The sequence below is a fragment of the Microtus oregoni genome, unplaced genomic scaffold, assembly GCF_018167655.1.
Source record: "Microtus oregoni isolate MIOR12 unplaced genomic scaffold, Mior012 000009F_ref0000495, whole genome shotgun sequence".
Taxonomy (NCBI): Eukaryota; Metazoa; Chordata; class Mammalia; order Rodentia; family Cricetidae; genus Microtus; species Microtus oregoni.
In genome coordinates this window covers 12,564,028-12,577,445 of record NW_024543068.1, presented here as the reverse complement: position 1 = coordinate 12,577,445, position 13,418 = coordinate 12,564,028, and the positions used below count along the sequence as shown (strand labels likewise).

Here is a 13,418-nt window from a genome sequence, read left to right as displayed (position 1 = left end):
CTGGAGAGAAGGGAACGGATCTTGGAGGCTCACTGGTCAGCTTGTCTAGCTAAAACGCTGAACTCCAGGTCCAATGAGAGACCTTGTCTCAAAGAATAAGATGGAGAACAACAGAAGAGACCTGATGTTGACCTCTGGCTCCCACGTGCACAAACATGCACACGCATGTACACCCCTCCACACACACAAGTAATAATAAAAATGATAATGCCTGCCCCATCCCTTTTGGATTGAGAGTCTTACTATGGCGTTCAGGCTGACCTAGAATTCTTTCTGTAGCCCAGGCTGACCTCAACTCAGAGTGATTCTCCTGCCCCTGCCTCCCAAATGCTGGCTGGCATTGCAGGCATGAGCTGCCACACCAGTTGTACCTTCTTTTTAAAAGGTTATGGATGTGTTCTCTAACCCTCGTCTCCTCTGACACAAGCTGGGTTTGGAGGTTGAGGACGGATAGTCCGAGGTGAGGAATATTCTTCAAGCAGTGCATAGGATAAGCCCTGAGCTGAACTTGTTCAGACCTTCACCGATACCTGGCCACACTTGCAGAGGTACTGCCCCAGGATCTAGAGCCCCATCCCACAGGCCTCCCAGACCTCTCTCAGGGCACATCTTGTCTCTTAGTGGAAAGAGGCTGCTTCAATATAAAAATGTCTCTGGCACAGTGCAAAGACAACCGGAAAAGGCCTGTGGCCTGTCATTGCCTATATGGTTTGTTCTCAGTGAGACAGAGAGAGGGTTGCCAGGGTGAGCTGGTATGTCATGATGGCGCCCACATTTCCAGCAAAGTGATGGACTTGGCTTCTACCCTGAGCTTTGAAACGGCAGCCCACGGCTTGGCCAGCACTTGTCCTTTTGCTTTTCTTCCACACTAACAAGAGCCTGGAGCTGGACCCTGGTCTAAGGCTCTTTCCCAAACATTTGGGGATTGAGAGATGGAGGGATGCCTGAGGCCCTGGAAGTGCAGCAGAATGTGCAAGTACTGGCCTGAATGGGCAGTAGCACTCTCAGGGGTGTAGGGTGGCAGGACTGACTCCCTAGGGACCTGGGAGTCAGAGGCTCACGCAGTCTGCCTCCTTGCTTGGGGGATGACCAGCACTCTGGCAGATCCTGCACAGGGATCCTCGAAACTTGGCTCTCTGCCCCCAAGCCACCTCATTTGAGCTTGTGTGAGGTGAGGCGCTGGAGCCAAGCTGACACCAGGATTCATCTAATAGGCATGTAACCTCGGACATCTTAGTCCTCTATGCCTCGGTCTCCTGTAAAATGGAAATACTAAATACAGCTTATAGAGAGATGTGAAAATGAACGGAGCTGACACAAGTCAAACGCTAAGAATGGGATATATGCGCAATACAGAGACACACCAGTTCTGAAATTATTCCTGTAGGTTATTTTCTATTACTTGGCAATGGACTGAGAATCTGCACAAGTGCTAGAGAAACTTTCGGCTTCTGCCTCCTGAGACCTTTAAGGATGCTGTGCCAGACAGCTCCTCTGGCGGCATCCCTCCTGCCCACCCAGCTGCAGGCTAGTTTCGCTGCTCTGTCCACTTGTGTCTGTTTCAGCTTACAAGCCAGCCAGGCAGAAGTGTTTAATGCCCCATTAGCACCTCACTGCTTGCTGTGGCCACTAACCACCTCGGCGGACTCCCTCTGGACTGGCTGAGCTGCCTGCGAAAACTAGTTCCTGCCACGGCCCAGGTTTCCCCAGCTAGTCCCAATTCCTTCCCCAGGTCAGTCACACTTTTTACCCAGAAGGCCAAAGAAGTACTGGCTGGATTTTGGAGGCATATGTGAACTTGAAAAAAAAATCACACAGGCTTCCGATCCTGCTCTACAACCTGGAAGAGAACTCTGGGCAGCTCCATTCACCCAGAACCTTCCTTCTCTTCTTCTCCACCCGACACCTGCAGACATGCCCTCACCCTCGCTCCTCACGGTTTAGAATGCAATCGGGCAGGGAGGCAAAGGCTCAAATTTGAAGCAGATGTTTGGGATGAGGAGTGAAGTCGGGGTGGGGACAATAGGAAGGATGTGGACCCTTCTAGAACTGCTTGCTCTGACCCACTGCCAAGGCTGAGGGAGAACGAGTCAATGTTCTTGGTTAAATACCCAGCTATTCCCTGTGCCAGGCTTTCCTGGGCCTCAGTCCTCAGAGACGCTGGCTCTGCCTCCTGAGTTCTCCATTTCCTGTGCCAACCACTCTCCTGGCCCCCCGTTCTCACTGCACCAGGCCCCTGAGGCCAGTCCCACCCCAGAAGTCAGGGCTGGAGTTCTGCTTCCCTCTCTTCCCCCATAGTTAATCCACAGTGACAATTTTAAAACCCAAACTGACGCTCTGACAAGAGATTTGTGCTTGTTCCTGGTATGAGAGGCTGTCTGGAAGACTTCACTGAGATGCCAAGACAATAGAATTTTCCAGGTTCTGGGGCAGTGTGCAGATGAATGGCTGTTATCTGACCCCTCCCACCATGTCCCCAGAGTGGCACACATGAGCCTTCCTGGAGTCAATGTTCACTACCCTGAGCAAGCCTCAAATTTCCCTCTCTAGAACTCAGGTTCAATTCCAATACTGGAACTAGCTGCGGAAACACATGTGGGTATTATCATGAAGAAGGCTCAAAGAAATCCTTCTAGGACAGGGAGCACAGTGAGCTGGTATTCTTGAGGCAGGGTTCAAACAAGCACCCATCTAGCTGTGGAGGAAATCAACCATGAGATCTGCCCAGCCCCCAGAGAGTAACAAGATTGGCCACAGCACAAGCAGAAAACACAGGGCTTGTTTCTTGGGTTTGACTAACTCTAAGGGAAAATTGGAATGAAGTTCAATGTTTCCACCCATGGTGGCCACAAACCAATGCCATGGCTCTTTGTGGTGTTGATTCACCTCCTCAGGCTTGGGGGTCACTGGAAATAGCGCTGTCTTTACTCTGCCATCCCAATTATTCTAAGCAAGCACTCATGTCTGATTGCTATTAATGTTGAAAATACTCCCTTTCCCTGTTCACTCAAGATTTTAATTTCATTCACTGAGCTGCAGGCAACTGGCCAGTTCCCTGCTGCCAAAGTCAATAGCCAGGTCTTCTGTGTCTGGGAGAGCAGGTTAATGGAGAGCTGGCCCTAAGATCAGAGTTCCCTTTTCCAGCCTGGTGCAGGATCTGCTGGACCATAGACTACTATGAGAACTGGCTCCTTGGGTCTGCTTGAGTCCGTTTGTACAAGAGTTCTTTCATCTCTCAAAGTTGGTAGGGAGAGCAGATTTCCCTCCATTAAAGGAGCTAGGCATTTTTCTTTCAGCTGTTCCTGTATGATGCAGTCTCCAAACACAGAGGGGACAGTCCCCACCCCCATGAAAATAAAGCAGCACATGAAACACGGGGACGTGTGGCCGAGTTTGTGTGTCTAAGCCTCAGGGAAAGGGCGCAACACTGTCACATGCTCACAGACGTGTCCCACACGAGAAAGGTTTGCTGAAATAGATACGCACAGGACTTGAGGGGAAAAGGAGATCACAAATCCGGAGGTGGAACAGACACCTCTGGAGTGGAGAGTCTTGAACGGAAGTTAAATGACACCTTGGGAGAGACAGACCTAGGAGACCCTAGAATGACGACACATACTCTTCTTACACAAGAACACAACATTTTACATTCAAAATAACCTAAGAGCCATCAGCCTTCTCCAGCTGGCTTGCAAATCCTGATGTCCCTGACTCTGCTAATGGGCAGAGGAATGTCTTGGCAGTTTCTTGGAGTGGGAGTTCTAGAGAGGGAACACTCGCGCTGTAAAGCGGGGAGCATCAGATCCCACCCCAGACAAGCCCACAGTGCAGGTGAAGTGGGGGTTTGTCAAGATGACAGCTTTGGCCTAAAGAACCAGGAGGCTCTCACACAGACAGACTATATGCTTAGAGAGCTTCAGGAGACTCCTGGTGGTGCTGGTGTGTCGGCGAAGGGGTGTTTCCCTGATTCTAGCACTCTGGAAACTGCTTTTCAGTGAAGTGTACTCCAGGAATTTGGCCTTTACCACTTGGGTGCTGTTTCATATAAAGTATAGACAGCAGATTTATTCAAATGCGTCTTTCTCTGCAGACAGTTACCAGAGATAAACAGCAGAGTACTGTCTCTGACCTCATTGTAATCATCCCGTTTGCATGTGACTAAGGCCTTTCCACCAATGTAGAGATAAAAAACGATTTAGGACCAGCCCTCTCGGTTACGTCCTCAGGGGTGTCTTGTGTTCTTTATGCAGGGCTCATTTGGAACTTGGCAGTCTCTTCTCCCAGATTATTAGCTCACAGATCTGCAAAACTTTCTCCATGCAGATTTTAAAGCCATGGCTCCTCGCTGCACCTCTTTAAAACGCCCCACCTGGAGTAGGGTCTTGTCGCCATCAACCCCAGGTCACAGTGACTAACAGGTAAACCAAGGCAGAAAGTGTTCATCTGTCACACCCAGCACCAAGTAAGTGTGAGGTGGCCTGATGTCTGGGTTTTCTGTCTAAACTTAGCTTCAAGACACAAAACCAAAAATGTCATTTGGGTTCTGAAAAGAAACAGACCCACGCTCAAATACACTTCTGATGCCAGGCATGGTGGTGCATACCTTTAAGCCCAGCATTCAGGAGGTAGAGGCAGGAGAATCTCTGTTAGTTCTAGGCCAGCCACAAGTTTGTCTCAAAAAAAAAAAAAAAAAGCTACTAAGTCAGAAATACCAGCCCAGTTGACACATTTGGGGACAATTTACCCCTGAGCCATTTTCAGTAATACCATATATTACACGATACTTAGTAATGTCCCGCTGACTATCAAAGAGAATCACAATTATGTCAAACCAGGCCACAAACAGGTCCTAAATGCCCAGGAGCATCCGACAGTCTCCGAATGTACGGTTGGTTAATCAGGTTCAGCAGCAGGAGTCTGGGCTCGATTCTCCTGGGGCCAGAGATGGTTTCATAGGATTGCAGCCAATTGTGGAAGGGCAAGCAGAAGAGCAGCATGTGGAGGACGGCGCAACTAAACACACAGTCATCTCAACACCTAAAGGCCACCCGTGTTCAGTGTTTACCTCTGGAGGGGGTGATGTGGCCTCTACATCTCCTTTTATTGTTTTGTTTGGGGTTTGTTGCTGCTTGATACTTAAAGGGTCTTTGTCTTATGAGGCAAGGAATCGCTGTGTTACTCAGGCTGGTTTCAAACTCCTTGGCTCAAGTGATCCTCTTAGCCCAGTCACCTGGCAGCTGGGACTACAGGCATGCACTACCCATCCACCTTGATTGAACTTTTAAGATTTTTTTAAATGTGTGTGCAGACATCCTGGGTCCCTGGGTCCCTGAGAACTGGAGTTACAGGGGGTTATAAGCTGCCCAGTATAGGCACCAGGAACCAAAGCCAGGTCTTCTGTAAGAGTAGCAAGCATCCCAAACCACTGAACCATCTCTCTGGCCCCCTCTTTTAACTTCTTATTCCAAAGTTTTCTCTACTGACTTTATGATATAGAAAACAACACATAAATGCTGAAAATTATAGATACCCTTTGTTCATATCATAGCTCACAGTTTCCTCCTTGGGCTCTCAGCACACTTTCCCACTGGGGTGCTATCTATAGCAAGTAGTGTGGCCCTACCTGGCATAAGAACAGGTACTGGAGACCAGCCAGGGCTCCAAGTGCACACCCTATCCACAGCAGACCGCTCCTGCTTATAACAGATAAAGGCCTCTCTACACATTTTCCTTCCCATCTTCTATTCAAGACCTGCCCCCCACCCCCACTCAAACAGTCACTTAGCCCACACTCTTGTAGGCATTTTATTTACTGTACAAATATTTACATCTTCAGCTGTAGACGTCCAGACCTGACAATGTGCAGCGGAGCTCGGTCTCTGCCAAGTTTCTAGAACCAGGCCAACACTCTCTTCATGATTTGTCTCCTTCAAGGACACTGAGAAGCCAAACGCCGGGAGAGCGGCTGGCCTCCCAAGTGCCTATGCCACAAAGCATTAACAGAAAAACTGGCCAAAATAAGGAATATGAATAGAAAATTGCCCAAGAAATAACACATCGTTTTATCTCTCCCACATTCAGTATGTCTTCCCCACAGTGGCTAGCGCCAAGCTGTATTAGAAAAAAAAGGTAAAGGAAAATGCAAAAGAGAGCGAAATGCTTCTGGATAGTTAGGAGAGTAAACTGGAATAGAAAACCACACAGTACTAATGGGGGTTTTGTTGGTTTTTGGGTTTTGTTTTTTGTTTTTTTGTTAAAGACTCTGGTGCCTAAAGACCACCCTGGGATACAGCTGCCCCAGTTGGGCTAGGACAGTGCTGGGAGACTCTGAAGAAGTGCTATGACTAGAGATTAAAGTGACAGGTCTAGCCAAACTATAAACTCCACTCCCCTGCATAATCTCTGGAAGGGTGTCCAGGACAGGAGCATCTGCCCCGAGCAGCCAAGCCAGACCATGACCCCAGCTGGAAGCCCCAGCGGGGGCCTGAGAGGCAACAGGGTAATGGCTACACTATCTTATACATGTTCCATGGGGAAAGTGTGGGCAAGCAGCAGCACCTTGTCCTGGTCCCTGAGGAGAGCAGTGACCATGTGGCATGGAGGATCCTGGGGTGGAGAGACCCTGATGCCAGGCCCTAAACCCCAAGGACAAGTGAGGTCAGCACCCACGCCAAGAAAGGACAGATGACTGCGAAGGAGGTCGGGCGGGAATTCGAGCAGCTCAGGAGGGCTTGTTTCTTATGATCCCCGGGAACAGGAGGGCTCAGACATGCTTCCAGGAGGCCAAGGCACTGTCACAACAACTGCCTTGTCTCGGGATTCTGTGTACTTGCTGGTTTTGGCAATAAAGATGGCTTGTAATATTCTGAGTGAGTACCCATCAGAAATGGCGGCTTGTAGCAAAGCCTTACTAAAGACAGAAACTGGCAAGTCCATGTGATCTTGAGCCTTACTGTTGTTTCCATTCAAACACTAATGAGAAGAGATGTGATCATCTTCCAAGAGACTGACAGGTTCTCTTCAATCACCACGTAATGGTGAACCCAATATAGCTTTCTCCCTCCTTGGTTCCCCTTTCTGGTAACTGACAAGGTACTGCTGCTGGATCTCCACATGTCTCTCCCCAGTGGCCTGACCATGATCTGTGATGGCAGTTCTTCTGCCTCAGTGCTACCAGAACCACCCAAGAGAGGTTGGTAAGCTATGTTGACTGTTCTGGTCCTTTGCTCCTCAATCCCACCAGAAGAATGCTAAAGACAGCTCTTAACAGACTGCATAAAGATGGAGGTCAGTGGTCAGGCCACGCTAGCCTTCAGTGCAAACAAGAAGCTCAGAGAAAGGCATCAACAGTCTTCAAGCCATCCACATGCCCGGACATGGCCCTTCCCCGAGAGAAGCACAGCCATGGGAGGCCGCAGCACAACCATCCTTCACATCCTTCTGACTGCCTTCCTCACTGGCTCACACTCGAGAGAAAGCTCAGCACATTCTTTATAGATCAATGAGCATCTTCAAAAAGGCCTGCAGGGAGAGTCTTTTCCAGTGTCACCACAAAGAGATCTTTATCAGTCCCCATCAGTGCCAGGGCCTGTGCCTGCCATGATGTGGGAGGCCAAATCAGATGGCTGTGTGAGCCACTTTCTATCTATGCTTCTCCTGTCTAGTGATGAGAAGAGGTGAGAGGTTGCCCAGAAAGGATCATGTGCCAGTCTGGTCATGGAGTGAGATCAAGAAGAGTACTTCCAAAGAGCAGAGGGTGCTGGAACAAGGCATGGCGTACAGGGTCTCACACGCCAGTTTTCCAACAGAACGGAGTCCTCCGTGTCACCCATTCCTCCCAGCCACTGGGGCGGATCCAGCTACAGAGATCTTCAAAGGACCAAAGGAAATGGCAGCAGCATGGTCCTCTTCTCATGACTGAGTACCCAAGTTGCCTGTGGTAAATGTGGACACAGAGGGGGTGAGGTAAGAGCGATGCTGTAGATGACAGAATACTCCAGACATGAGGGAGCATGCAGTATCTTCTGGCTAGTGGTTATGTGTGTTAAGGTCAGTGGTTACGCTTGTTGACCTGTGTCCAGATGCTCTATAGAGTGACAGGAGCGGTCAGAGCATGCCAAAGCCCTCGCAACCCTCACTGATGGCCAGCTGCAGCATCCTGTGCACCTCTTCATAGGAGTCATATGTAGGGAGGCACAGCTGGTTAAAACTGGAAAGACAAGGAGGAAGATGATTAATTCACACTCCCAGAAACACGAGCAAGGGCTCGAAAGAGAATCTCCAGCAGGGATGCTCTGTGCAGTCAGACACCTACCATGTGTGTGCAGTAGGAAGAGTGCTGTGGGTCGGAGCAGCAATAATCTGAAATGAGGGACAGAGGGCAGCAAAGCCTCCAGGGGGAAGCTGAGAGGAGCCTGTTGTGAACTGAAGTAGCCGAGCCAGTTCTTCCTGGGTCAGACTGGAAACCACAGTCCAGAACCATCTCATGACCTGGCAGAAAATACAGGGCTATAGTCACATATGGTGTGCAGCCATTTGCTCCAAAGGATTTGATCCTCTGGGAAGGCAGATGCTCCCATTTACAGTTCCATGAGGCATGAACAACAACCTCGGCAAGAATTTACATTGTCACAGGGTCAGAAGAGCAACCACCAACTGATTGCTTCACTCTGTTTACCTGTATTTCCCACTCACCGCCCCAGTGACAGTCCACATAATGGTTTCGGGACCGAGCTCCTTGCAGCTGGGATAACCACCTGTTCCCCCATGTGGATCACCTATGCGCCAGTCAACATGCCAACTTTCTTCTTCTAAAACCTTTCCTCACAAGATGATACCAAACTGTAGAAAGTTTAGCCCGTTACCTTTTCTCTGAAATGCCAGGAGCCACCAACCACTACAGCATGGGCTTTGAAGTCAGATACACTGATGTCTCCGGTCCCACACATCAGCAGCTAAAGAAGGACAAAGGCACACAGGTAACTATTGACATGGAACTGCAGGATAAAAGAAAGACCAGGAGAAAGACAGAAAGTGAGATCACAGTGTCAGAATGAACTGAAATAGGCCAGTGATTCCTAACCAGTGTGGTATTAAAGAAAAAGAAAAAAAGAAAGGCCGGGATATGGGCCCAGGGCTAAGGGTGCAGTCTGGGGTTGTTAAACAGGCTTAAAGGCAGTTTAGCGGGTTGTGGGCAGAGTCTTCCCTAGGACTGCTCAGGTACAGTTCCCTAGATGTGCCTGCATCAGACTCAATTAAAAAAACAGATAGACAGATATGCTTGTAGCTGTGCCCTAGGTCTATTGCATCAGAATCTCTAGGGCTGGATTACAAGTTTGTGTAACTGAAAGGGTGCTTCTAGTGAGCACGCCTAGAGAACTGCTACAGATTCTTTGTAATTAAAGAAAGAAAAGAACTGAGTATATGTTCTAGCAAAGGAATGCCAAAAAGAAAAGGCAAACCCTTTCTCTTTGACAAAAATCCCTAGCCCCATTTATAAGTGTTTTCTCTCAGGATCTATCCTCCTTTGGTAAATTGAACTTCTTTACTTCTCTTTAGCTCCACTTCCACTTGAACAGATAAATTAAAAGGTATGCAGAGAGAGAGAACATTAATGACATCAGAGCCCTAAACATCTTGTTGATGTCCTAATTTGGTTCAAGATCCAACATGTTACTTAGCAGACCATGAGTATCCATCCAATAGCTATAAGGAATGAAACCTCTTAATAAAGAGACAAAAAAGGGCAAAATCAGTCCTAGAAGCTATGGTTTCTTCAAGCCCATGCCAAGCAAATGAGTAACTAGCAGCAGGCTGTAAGAGACGGCAACTTTCTTTTATATGTTCTTCCGAATGCTCATGATAAAACAGAATACTCCAGTGCTCCAAAATATCAGCACTGGGTCAGAGGTCTATTAGAAATTTTAGACTGAGAATTCATTATTTTATATCTCAAGATACAAAAAGTGATAAAAATTACAGAAGGCTTTCATTGTTCTCTGACAGCCCAGCTAACAAGAAAAAGAATTACACATCACCCGACACACTAATTTTTTCCTTACAAACTTTAAAGAATTTCTTTGTGTTTGGTTGGTTGTTTTGTTTTTGTTTTTGAAGACAGCGTTTCTCCATAGCCCAAGCTGTCCAGAAACTCCCTCTGTAGGTCAGGCTGGCCTCGAACTTAGAGATCCTCCTGCCTCTGCCTCCCAAGGGCTGTGAAAGGTTTTCTAACAGGAAACAGTTTGCAGAAATGAACTCCTCATAAAATCTTGGAAAGTCAAAAGTCCTAACTTTTGTATCAGCTGTGAGGAGCAGCAGACAGTAAAGACAAACTGGCTTTGTTTTGTTCTCAACTCATAAGGACTTTAATTCAGCTCACTATAAAAATGGTATTTACTGTCTTACAGCTACTTTTGACTGATAGAAAACATGAAATAGTAACACAGATATGTAAATACACACATGTCCATACACTCTGTGGTACTAGATATGTAAACATACAGACATACATACACACAGTGGTTATGGTCTAAACTTTAAATGTAATCCCATCTTGTGGGATGTCTCTTTTACTAGCATACGGGACTTTGTCTTCTTCACTGCTATTTCTCTGGTATCTCAGTATACAATTCATAGTTCACATACACCCGAACAAATACATTCTATAATCCCCTTAAATGTCATAAGACATTATGAAGACTGCAATTCTCCTTAATAGTCGATTAATATCAATAATAGTTGATGGATAAATATTAACTACCACTCTTCATAAATACTTGTCACTTTCTGACTTTCAACATTCTAATAACAGCTGAAGAGGCGGGCGGTGGTGGCGCACGCCTTTAATCCCAGCACTCGGGAAGCAGAGGCAGGTGGATCTCTGTGAGTTCGAGGCCAGCCTGGACTACAAGAGCTAGTTCCAGGACAGGAACCAAAAGCTACGGAGAAACCCTGTCTCGAAAATCAAAAAAAAAAAAAAAAAAAACCCAAAAAAAACAAACAAACAAAAAAACTACTAATAACTGCTGAAGAAAAGGCCAATGAACAGAAGAGTAACAAGTGAATACAGCGCTGGAGGGATGGTTCAGTGGTTAAGAGCAATGGCTGCTCTTCCAGAGGACCTGGGTTCAATTCCCAGCACCCAAACGGAAGCTCACAACTGTCTGTAACTCAAGTTCTGGGGGACCCAATACCCTCTTCTGGCTTCTGGAGGCACTAGGCACACACATGGTACACAGCAATACATGCAAACAAAAGACTAACACACACATAATAAAATAAAAACTTTTAAAAAGTGAATCCAACTCCTGCATAATAAAAAAGACTTTTTCAGGAGGCAGAAGCAGGCAGATCTCTGAGTTCGAGGCCAGCCTGGTTTACAAGAACTAGTTCCAGGACAGGCTCTAAAGCTACAGAGAAACCCTGTCTCAAAAAACAAACAAACAAACAAAAGACCTTCTGGCTACATAGTCAGGCTCTGTCTCAATGTGTTGCCATGCCTCTACCAGAAGGCACAGCAAGCAGGAGCCCACAAGGCCTGCTCTCCAGAGCAGCAGTCTTGGGGCTGCTGAGATGGCTTAGAAGGTAAAGGCACTTGCTACCAGCCCGGAGACTCGTGTGGTAGACGGAGAGAACCAAGTCTGCCCGCGGATCTCTGTGCTCCACACTGTGACGTGGCACTTGTGAGCCCCTCAACATAAGTAAATGAAAAACAACACAAAACAAAACAGGTTTGAATCCTAAGCACTTACCTCAAGCTCATTCTCATCAAAAATTGCCAAAAGGTTCTCAGGAACCAACTCATTCAAGCCTGAAACAAAAGGATCCAAGTTAAGGCCACACCTGCAAGTACCACACCGACATCTTAAGCACAAGGAGACAGGGTCCCACCTTTTAGGAAATGCTCCACCTCCTCTTTCACTTGACTGGCCAGCCGGTACTGGGCTAGCAAGTTTAAATAGAAGATTTTATTTGCATTGGTGACTGGGGTTTGAGCTCCACCTGTCATGAGTTCTATAATCTGAAACAGGAGGCAAAAGACAGGAGAGGTTGAAGGCCCTGCAAGCAGTGGACTGGATTCCCTCGGTGTCAGCCTCAAGTTCCTAATGTGCATGTGGCTTTTTAACACACTTGCTTTTACCTTTTGTTACTAACCTTCAGGGCCTGCACCGCTTTTCCCACAGCTGCAGGCTATGACCTAACATGGGTGTTAAGTGAGGTCTTCTCGCATGTGTGGGGCAAATGATGCAACAGGAAGATATGATTTCTTGTTAGCAATATTTTAACCAATAAACCACTGATGACCTTTTCCCAAAGCAGCTCTTTCATGGCTCTGCAATCTAAGGTGGAAACTGCCATTCCCACACATTCTTCTATCTCCCAAGTACACCAATGGCTTCAGACCGGGAGATCTGGCATCCAAAACTCCAGCCCGATACCAACTTGGTACAGAAAGAACGTCAGCCTATTTGTTCCTCAGTTTGTATCTCTCTAGAGAAAAGCTGAACAAGCTTCCTGAGTCACAAACAGAACACTAAACACACATACATACTAAACAACAACTGAGGGGCATTCAAGGACGTCCCAAGCAATGAGATCCCGTGTATGGAAACCAGAGTTGTCTCCATAAGTGAATGAATGCCTCCATGAGTTACAAGATCAGATTTTAAGGTCCTGGTAATATTTTAATTACATTGATGTGAACAATAAATCTTAATAACATTTCTTAGGTCATAGCTAGAAATGTTTATTCACAAAAAATGCACCAAACTATAGCAGTAATATAATATCCATAAGTATTAAAAAAACAAGTTCCAGTCTCTTAATCTACTGAGAATCCTGCTGGTGAACAAGCTGCTGCTGTCCCTGGGGCTAAGGACTGAAGCCTAAGGCTCTGTTCACTTGCTGCTCTGTTACATCAGCTCCAGCTAGGTACAGACCTCACTGGAACAAAGACAGAAAACGGCCATTCTGGTCATTTTCAGTAGTATTTAGTTGTGATTTTTGAGACAGGGTCTCTCTATGTAGGCCAGGCTAGCCTCAAACTCACAGAGATCTACCTGCCTGCCCCTATTTCCCAACTGCTGGGATTAAAGGTGCATGCCACCATACCCAGCTGCCACATCTTTTCAGTCATTGCTACATTCCCTTTAAGTGCATATTGTTAACTAGTTTCATAGCAGTGGTATCATACCTAATGAAGTTTAATTATGTGTTGTTATTATGACTAGCTTCATTTTTATCATTTGATATTGCATAGCTCCACAATATAACAAAAGCACATTTGCAACAACAACAACAACAAAGTATCTGGGCAGTAAGGACAGCCTGAGCTACACTGTGAGACCCTGTCTCAAAAAAACAAACCAAACAAACAAACCTGACAAGAACAACAAAAAGGGTTTAAAAATGGACAGCCA

The 13,418-nt window shown here is 46.8% G+C and overlaps 1 protein-coding gene across 6 annotated transcripts in view; it reads right to left on the bottom strand.

Annotated features, from left to right (window-relative positions):
• Nucleotides 1-5,557: 5,557 nt before the first annotated feature.
• Nucleotides 5,558-13,418, bottom strand: part of Arel1 (apoptosis resistant E3 ubiquitin protein ligase 1) — a 51,102-nt gene continuing 43,241 nt past the window's right edge. For 3 of the 6 annotated variants that reach the window (XM_041658239.1, XM_041658238.1, XM_041658242.1), the window contains 5 exons: nucleotides 11,890-12,019; nucleotides 11,751-11,809; nucleotides 8,865-8,954; nucleotides 8,315-8,490; nucleotides 5,558-8,209 (listed from right to left, as the gene is read on the bottom strand). In XM_041658239.1, the coding sequence (XP_041514173.1) occupies nucleotides 8,107-8,209; nucleotides 8,315-8,490; nucleotides 8,865-8,954; nucleotides 11,751-11,809; nucleotides 11,890-12,019 (558 nt within the window). In that variant the 3' untranslated portion in view covers nucleotides 5,558-8,106. The remainder of the gene's footprint in view (nucleotides 8,210-8,314; nucleotides 8,491-8,864; nucleotides 8,955-11,750; nucleotides 11,810-11,889; nucleotides 12,020-13,418) is intronic. The other 3 variants (XM_041658241.1, XM_041658243.1, XM_041658240.1) reach the window with 2 other exon arrangements.